Source organism: Aphelocoma coerulescens, chromosome 1A, assembly GCF_041296385.1.
Source record: "Aphelocoma coerulescens isolate FSJ_1873_10779 chromosome 1A, UR_Acoe_1.0, whole genome shotgun sequence".
Lineage (NCBI taxonomy): Eukaryota > Metazoa > Chordata > Aves > Passeriformes > Corvidae > Aphelocoma > Aphelocoma coerulescens.
The window spans coordinates 16256051-16265568 of NC_091014.1; the positions used below are offsets into that span (position 1 = coordinate 16256051).

The 9518-nt window shown below is 39.1% G+C and overlaps 1 protein-coding gene across 2 annotated transcripts in view; it reads left to right on the forward strand.

Moving 5' to 3' along the window:
• CPNE8 (copine 8) overlaps positions 1-9277 on the forward strand; it is an 82963-nt gene extending 73686 nt beyond the window's left edge. For both annotated transcript variants that reach the window (XM_068995184.1, XM_068995217.1), the window contains 2 exons: positions 3687-3760; positions 7236-9277. In XM_068995184.1, the coding sequence (XP_068851285.1) occupies positions 3687-3760; positions 7236-7424 (263 nt within the window). In that variant the 3' untranslated portion in view covers positions 7425-9277. The remainder of the gene's footprint in view (positions 1-3686; positions 3761-7235) is intronic.
• The last annotated feature ends 241 nt before the right edge of the window (positions 9278-9518 follow it).

Below are 9518 nucleotides of genomic sequence, written 5' to 3' on the forward strand. Positions count from 1 at the left end.
TCTTGGAGTGCTCTGCCTTAGTGAGATTCACCTATTAGGTGTATGCCAAGTCTGTAGTCCCTCAGTGCCCAAGAGGGCAGAGAGAAATTACCTCCATCTACAGAAATTGCTTCTGAACAGACTCCATGTCTGCTGTGGATGCTGAGGAAGTGTGTGTGCAGGGGCGTGTGGTTTAGGCACTGTCCTGACATTTCAAGTGCCTCTGAAGCTTCAGTTCTGCCACAGAGAGACCAAGCTTCTCCTCTTCAGATACCACTGTTCCCTAAATGTCCCAGCCCCTGGGGACTACCAGAGGGGTTCTTAAAAGTCTGAAGCTTGGGCAGAAGACACATACATTTGGCAGAGCTTTACTTAAAGGATGTGAGGATGACTGTAACAGATCACAAAATGTTGGGGTCCCTCCCCTGCCATGTAGCCCTGAGGGGAGGCACGGGGTTTCCCTGCCCCTGCTCAGCCTCGTTCCCCATTGGTTGGTTTGTGTTCCCCTGCGCGGGCAAAGCAGCTCGGGCCCCGACTGTAAGGGTCCCTGAGCAGAGCCCGGCCATGCGGCTGGGGAAATAAACATCTCTGAAACATCTAGCAAGAATCCGTCCGTATATATTTGTTTCTTTTCCACGGGACTCCTGGTTTCATATAGGCGTGTTGCAGTATCCCCACTGCAACATATGGTGGAGAATGTGAGCAGAACGATCCCCGTGACTGATTTGTGTGAGTAAACCCTGGAAACTTTGGATTCCTCTTCTTGGTTTTGTTTTGCTATTGCATATCTGGACTATGGAAGAATCGTGGGAAATGGGGCTCTCTGAGCCACAGAAAAAAATGTATCTAGAAGTAAAAGGGATCCTTGAACAACAAAACAAAAAAGTATTGGAACCGGGAGATCTTGAACACTTTTTTATCTGGCTTTTCAAAGAGTTCCCCTATATTTCTCGAGACTTACTTTTTGATATCAAACCTCCTGGATATTCTCAGGAGTGTTTCTGGAACGAGATCTGTGATAAGCTAAGGGATGGACTAGCGATAGAAGCTCTCCGTGGATCCTTTATAATCAGTGACGCTCTTCAGGAGCATCTGTATGATCCCATTACCCCTAAAGCAGAAGATCATACTTCTCCCGTGGCCGAGACCGCGTGGCGGCCACCCCAGGAGTGTATGACTGCAGCTGTGCCAGCGGAGGTGCCTGCGCTGGATGCGCCCGGCCCCCTCGGGAGCGCGCGCCTTACTGCGGACCCCATCCCTGTCTCGGGGTCCCCGGCTACGCGGCCGCGAGTGAGGGAGCGATGCCGCAGGCGCCATGGGTGCCGTGGGCCACGAGCAGCCAGGAAGCGGAGGTCAGCGTGGAAGCCCGCTCTGTGCATACGGCTCAGAGAGCCCTATGCAGGGAGAAGCGGCGGTTTCCACAGCGACACGAGAAGCTGTGCAGTGCAGCGCCGAGCCGAAACGGGGCCGCTCTCAAAGCAGCGTGGAGTTTGCGGAGCGGAGCCATGCAGAGCCCAGACAGGCGCTGGAGCGGGGCCGTGCAGAGAGCGCAGAGCGGCCGCGGCGCGGGGGCCTGACCGAGACGTCGGAGTCGGCGAGGCGGCGGCCACGCGGGACCGGCAGCCACGACAGACACGCAAGCACGTGATAGGAGACGTTCTAGCAACGAAAGTCACAGGAACTGTGAAATGGTACAATGTGAAAAACAGCTATGGATTTATAACACGAGATGATACAGGGGAAGATTTATTCATCCATAGAACTGCCATTAAAAGGAATAACCCTAAAAATTACCTGCAAAGTGTAGGAGATGGGGAAGTTGTTCAATTTGATATAGTGCAAGGAAAGAAGGGTTTACAAGCAGCGAATGTTACTGGGCCTGGAGGTATTCCCGTCAAAGGCAGCCGTTATGCACAAAATTATAAACAATATCCATTCCAGCAATTTCCCTACCCACAGCCTAATTTCCCCTTTTACCCTATACCCAATATGAACCCTTTCCTAAGTTTACCCTATCCCCAGTTTATTCCCAATCCGTTTTTTCATCCATGGTTTCCCTCACAAACCCCTGCCTTTGCCAATTGTTTCCCCAAAAATCCCTTTCCGATGCCGATGGGGGGATGAAAAGGGGGAGGAAAGAAATTAAACCCTCTCCTGCCTCAGTTTCCCCACAGGCATGTCCAGAGAGTTCTGTCTCCCTTCTGTCAGCCCTGAGATGTTCCACAGAATTTGTTTGGACATTTAAAGACTCAGGAGGGTGGCTTGTTTTGTTTTTGAAACTGTTCTTGTTATGTTTATCCAATTGTCTTCATTCTCCTTTTATTAAAATAAAACGGGTGAGATGTTGGGGTCCCTCCCCTGCCATGTAGCCCTGAGGGGAGGCACGGGGTTTCCCTGCCCCTGCTCAGCCTCGTTCCCCATTGGTTGGTTTGTGTTCCCCTGCGCGGGCAAAGCAGCTCGGGCCCCGACTGTAAGGGTCCCTGAGCAGAGCCCGGCCATGCGGCTGGGGAAATAAACATCTCTGAAACATCTAGCAAGAATCCGTCCGTATATATTTGTTTCTTTTCCACGGGACTCCTGGTTTCATATAGGCGTGTTGCAGTATCCCCACTGCAACAACAAAAGGGGCAGTTTTGCCCAGTATTCTATGTCTGACATGGCCATGGGTAGTTTCCTAGAGAATGTTAAGAACAGACTAAGCAAATATGATACTTCCCTGAATACTGTTTTTAGATTGGAGTTTCCAGAGCAGGATGTGCTTTATGGCTATTTTGGAAATTTTTTAGTGAAACTCCTTCAAATACTTGTTCAGTATCCTGGTTTGAACACATGGACATTTTTGCAACAGCATCATCGGGCAACATGCTCTGCAAGTCTGGTTTTTTTCTTTGAACAAATATGCTCTGTTCAGCTTGGCTCCTGATAGTGTCATTTATACTTTGTAGTTCTTGCTTCAGAAGAACTAGGTTTTGAAGTGCTGGTTTCAGTGAATTCAGCCCAGTTTGTAAACCCCTGAGAAGCTCAGTGGTGCAGGGCTTTGATTTTCATAGCATACACTGAAAGAAAGTTTGTAGAATTGCAGATCCAACATCTGAGCAATAATCTGAGATCCCAAATCTATCAATTTCAACACTGGCAAGACAGCAGGTGCATCTTTCTGCATGGAATAGCTTCCAGGTATCTGGACAACAGAGCTTTCCTGTATGAGCTTCCTGCTCAGAAGATACAAGAAGAATTACACAATAAATTTATTAATTTTTTTAAGCACTCCTCATTCCTGTACATCAGAAGATACTGCTTTTTCAGTATGAATGTGAGTTATTACCTCTTTATGCTGTATCCTGTATCTTCTGTAACAATAGCTGCTGAAGATGAATTCTTCTCCACCTCTGAAAGTATATATATTGCCTTACAAAACAAAGATATACTTGCTGTTTTGAGAGATGAAAGCATAAAAACTTTGTCATAGTCTGTTCTTTTCTGAAGGTGACAATAAAGATAAAAGTGTGTATTGTCACCATGAAAAAGTGCAAAACAGGTACAAAACATGATGTATTTTCTGATGCAAATGATCTTAAAAGAGTTACCTTAAAGAGAATTTTTGGTTTTGTTGCTCTAAAGTATAAGTTGTCCGAACTTTTTCTCAGTAAGATGATTTTGTTGTGTACCAGAACTTACAGGGGTTTTTTTGTTTGTTTTCTTTTAAGCTATGGAAGAACTGGATGGGGATGTAGTGAGGATTTCTTCAAGAGGAAGGTTTGCAGAAAGAGACATTGTGCAGGTGGGAGAGAAAATATATTCTCATAGATAGATTTTACTGTTCCTCTTTTTTTTGAATTCTTGTTTCTATCTATATTCCTACCCTTCATCTTACCTTAGAACTGAGATACTTTATGTTGAAGTGTTTATAACAAGCTCAGAAACTCTCTGTGGTACCTCTGAGCCGTTTTGTAACACACAGTAGTGGATCTGCATTTGTTAGGAAATGACCCCAAACTGGCAGGACACTATTATAAAGTCTTAGTATTATACAGCCATGGGAGAAGAGTTAGCTGCTGAAAATTTGGAGAAACATAAAGTTTCTCGAAAAAATGGTATCTGTCTAAAAGCAAATCTTTTATGGAAGACGTGTTTTCCTGGTAGTGGCTGAATACATTTCTACAATAGAGTATTTAAGTTGGAAGGGACCTGCAACAGAGATCTAGTGCAACTGCCTGGCCACTGCAGGGCTGAGAAAAAGTTAAAGCATGTTAATAAGGGCATTGTCCAAATGCCTCTTAAACACTAACAGGCATCCTTAGATTTAAGCCTCGCCTTAGATCTACCATTTCTTCTTCTCCCTTTGTTCCTCCTATTTGTCAAGCTTCATAGTGTTCACTTATTTTTCCTCTTACTTATTTTCACTTATTTCTCTTCAAGATAGGTTGGATTTTTCTATTGTTGTTTAGTAGAATATATATAGAGAGAGAATAACTGAGCTGCATGAATAGCTCATACTGCATGATAATTCAGGTCAGATTGCAGATGACAAACTTTGGGATATATATATTTGTTTCCATTTATATCTGGAGGAACTGAAACTTTGCAAAATGTTTAACGTTACAAGTACTTATACGTGAATGTTTAAGGATTGATTGATAACTGCTAGTGGATGCAGTATTTCAATCCAAGGAAGTGTTCAAAACATGTATTTGACACCTGCTTTTATAGTTTGGTTTTATTAGAATACAAAAATAAAGAAAGCTACATAAATATATGGAAATGAAAATGATCAGATTTTTTTTTTCAGTCTTCTTGCATACTACATTAAAATTTTGTCTCCATTTTTTTTCTAAATGGGGATCAGAAATGAGCATAAGATGACAGAAGTTAAATTACCCTCGTACTCTTTATGGACATACATTAAAGACAGTCATGGAGTCTTGAATTCTAATAGTTGAAAAAGATACTTTTTTCATTTTTGCAACATACAAAGATAACAACTGAGGGGAAAGTGAGATACCAAAACTCTTAGAAGAGTAAAACATACTGGCTTCTTTAGTCACTGTTGTCAGAAAGATAATTATAAAAGTAGGGATGATGTAGGACAGCTGAACAGGGGATAAATTGTTTCTCATTTTGTCAAAGCCTTTGCAGTGTTCCTTGGTGTCCATACTGGGCTGCAGAGGGGCTATCTGTAATCTGTTATGCTGTAGATGTCAGTGCTTTCAACAGAGCAGTATGTGGGGTGGACTCCAAGCTAGTATTTCTGCAAAGCCCTGTGTGCCATGTCAGATTTTTTAAAGCTAATTCAAGTATCTCTGGCATATATTACACTTATGTTTAAATGCATCTAAATATAAGCAACATAATTTCTCTAAAAAACAGCAGCCCTAAAAGCTTCAAAGAGCGTAAATGGATGGAGTTCTAACATGTTATGAACTACTTGTGAAAATGCTTTGCATCAGAGAAATACTAACCTATGCTGAAAAATAAAAAAGCAATATGCAATGAATACCCTTTTGTATTTCTTTGGAATTCATTGCATATCAGAATTGTAATAAAACATTTATTTATTATTAATATATTTTGATCAGAATATTGCCCCATGACATATTGAATTAACTGAAGGCAGTATTATTTTGTGCTCTTTTTCAGTCTAAATGCTAACAAATATTTACTTTATAGCCTGACTAACTAAGTAAATAAAAAGGGATTCTGTCAAACCCTCTTAAGTTGGGTTTGACCTTTATTTTGTATCTGGCAGGCTAAAACTGATTTGCCTTTATAAAACTAACTACTCAAATACAAAAAATGTGGTTTTGGGGTGTATTAGCTAAATTGAAATTAACTAGCAAAATTACCTATTAATTCTGACAGTATTGTCAAATATTTTGCTTAAACTAGTCCAGGAAAAGTTTGTCTGTTAAGTGAGTCACTGTATGTGTTGTATTTACTACTGACTGCAGTTAATGTAAAGGCATGTTCTTCACTGCTTCCTCCTCACTAGTACCTATACATATTGTAGGGACTCTGTGTTACTTATGTACCATTTCTTCCTCATTTTTGTTTTATTTCTACTCCTTTGTTATCCTTTTGCTGTTGAAGATGTTTTAGGAGAATACTTACCTGTAGTGTTTGCACCTGTTGTTTCTCTTGAGAATTTTGCCTATTAGCCTTTTTAATTAAACTCTTAAATTATAGAAAAAGCACTTGACATTCCACCAGTCTCCCTTTGATTTCTCTTATTCTCTTTCATTCTACTCCTCTGCCATCTCTACTTCTCCATGTTAGCTGTCCTTGTACATCTCTAGGTTTGCTTACCTGTCCAAAGTTCCTCCAGTTCCTCTGACATCTGCAGTGTGAGGAGAGGCAAGGAAGAGCTAAATCAGGCCATCACTGTTGTAAAATTGCATTTCAACAATTACACTGTTGAAATAGCCCCACTTTGCTACAGAGCAGTGGTCTGAGATTTCATGTCTGCAGACTAATGGGTAAGGTGATCTCTTAGGATGGGACACATTTTGTTCTTTAACTCAGACTGCATGTATTTTTTACATAAGGAAGAAAATCAAGGAGACTGGATTGTGACTTTTTTCTATGCCAGTAGCACAAGCATCTCATTAAGTTTTACAAAATTGAAGCCAGGGCTAAGCAGGTAGCTGGTTTAGGTGTTGAACATCTGGGTATCACATAACAAGTTCTTCTTTGATCCAATCCTTTTTGCTTAGCTTCTTTATGCATGTTAGTATCATATTAAAAGTGTTCAGATGGTTCATAGTTCTACTAGGTATAATGCAAAATGGTCAAAAACCTGAAGTCATCCTTTCTGTTTTGTTCAGTTCAGGGATCGAAAAAATCTATTCACCAAGTGCCAGAGTGGAGGCAGTCTGTTGGGTGGCCCCAGGAGCAGGGAATGAATAGCTTTCTGAGACAAAATTACCTTCTTGTATGGAAAGGGTTGAGGGATAACCTGAATGTATCAATGAAGAATATCATCAGCAATCTGAGCTAGCCATGGCTTATGTGAAAGGGTTCACCCAAGTGAAAGCATGACACTATTTCTGTTAGAAGACCGATCTATAAAAATTGAGATACAATGTGTATTTATAAAATACATAATATAAAACACAATGTATGTATATGTATGTTAAAAATGTGTAAGGTAACATATTAATCTACTCTAACTCCCTAGGTTAAGTTTTCTTATTTTTATGTGGTAAGATATATTCTGTGTCTGCTTAATGACCTGAGTGAACATCTCTTTTGTTTTGTAGTTTGTGCCATTCCGAGATTACATTGACAGAAGTGGAAACCACGTGCTAAGCATGGCAAGACTTGCTAAAGATGTTTTAGCTGAAATCCCAGAGCAGTTTCTGTCCTACATGAGAGTCAGAGGAATAAAGCCATCACCTGCACCACCGCCCTACACACCCCCGATTCACGTGCTGCAGACTCAGATATGACTGCTCCGAAGTGCTTAGCATTTATCACAAATCTCTGGATGCAGCAGTAGCTTCTGATAACTTTCTGAAGCTAGGAAAGTTCTCTTCACATACCAAAATTCTCCTATAGTTGCATAAGCAACTGGAAAGCTTTTAAATGCTAGGAGCAAAATGTTGATGTTCTGGGACTTTTTTTTTTTATCCAAACACCCTACTTTTTGATGTATTTATTGAAGGGGGAAAGCACAAGTCAGGTTTTCAACTCAAGATTGGGTCCTCTCTGAATACTGTGTGTATATAAATGTATAGGAATGCTATTACTCTGTATCAATGTTTACATGTTACTATTTTTAAATTTGAGTACTTTTATAACTATTCTTAAGAATAAAAGTTTGGAATATTGACTCACATGTCTTCTAGCTTGCAATAGTTTGTCACAAGATAACAAGAGAAGCAATATCTCTTTGAATGTTTTTCCAGACAAATACAAATGAAAGCTAAGAAAAGGACAAATACATCTTTGTGTTTTCAAGCAACTGAAGTGCTTCAGTCAGTGCTCAGTAATCCATTCATCTCATGTATTGAGAATTTCGACTCCTAAATGTGAATAGCATAATTGCATATGACTTATAACTAACTCCAGACTCAGAGGGGGAGGTATGTGTATTTTTTCAGAGATTCTCCAATTTCTGAGTTTATCTAAGTTTACAGTTTTTAAAACTAACTACTGAAACAAATTAGAATAGTTATTTGCTATATTTAATTAAAGAAAATTACCTCAATCCAGAACTATCAGAGTATTATAGTTGACTCACTGAGCTCATTAAATCATATCATGCATTCCTTAAAGCACTGGAAATTTTGCGTCAGAAATGTCTTTTGAAGTGATTACAGCAGATGTTTTATAATGGACCATTTTAAACTTTAAAAATTTAAAATCTTTTTTTTTCTTCTAGATTGCCCATTCAAAGGGATGCTGACTCTTAATATTGTCATTTAATCGCATTTCCATTCAGGGTGCATGAATAATAAAGTTAATTAACTGGTTTAAAAATTGCACAACTATGTTGCTTTGTGCACAGTTTTGTGTACGGAACTACCCAAAAAATTTTATTATATGCCTGTTCGTATATAATTATAAAATGGTTTTGCATGTATATTTTGTACAAAATACACAGTTTTGTGAGTTTGTGTCAGATACATTTTATTTAGAACTAATGGCCTTAAATTTCACAAAACTCCTGAAATGATTGTGAATTGCCTTCAGATACTGTTTAAACTGAACATTTTAATTTTTTGTGTCAAAGTTGTAACTGTCTTGAATACGTAACTTTTTTCTTTGCATATAACCTGTTTACTAATTCTGTTTCTTACTACTGTATGTTGTAATGTACAGTATAAAACTAAGGTGCATTTTTTAAGCATGAGAAGTTTCTTGCCAGAAAGCGTATCTTCAATATTAATGGCATATAACTATGAAATGCAGAATCTTCCATTTTTAAATATATATAACTTCCTTTAACTCTTTCATGTGGGAAATTGTTTTCCAAATAATGATTCTGTTAGCAAAAAAGAAAAATAATTTTTTTGTAAAAGAAAAATCTTGTTTTATTTTTATTTCAAAACAGTTTTTACATAAATAGGGACTTTAATTTTCTCACCAAACTATGTATTTCTCAGTGCATTGATGTTGCATGAGTGAAATTTGATACTTGGCAACTACAAATTTTGATGAAAGTGCATCATAAAGAGTAAGTTTAAATCTGCTGAATGCTGGTGGTGTTCTCCTTTCATCTTCTGTTTTTATTTTTTTGCACCGACACTGTTGGCACTTTTGAAAAATACTGAAGTAAAACTATTTTTCTGTTGTTTCATTTGATTAGACAAATCTTTATGCTGATACTTGTATTGGTTCCCAGTGGGCCATGTATTTAACATATCACTAGAAGGCCAGAAAACAAACTTACTCAGTTGAGAGTAATTTATGAGCTCTCATTTAGCCAGCACCTTCTATTAGCTCAAAGATTAGTCTCAAAACTAATTTAGCAGTTCATTTAACAAGTGAAAGAACTTTTAAAGATAGGTATTACTTCATCAAAGTTATTTTGTCTATCC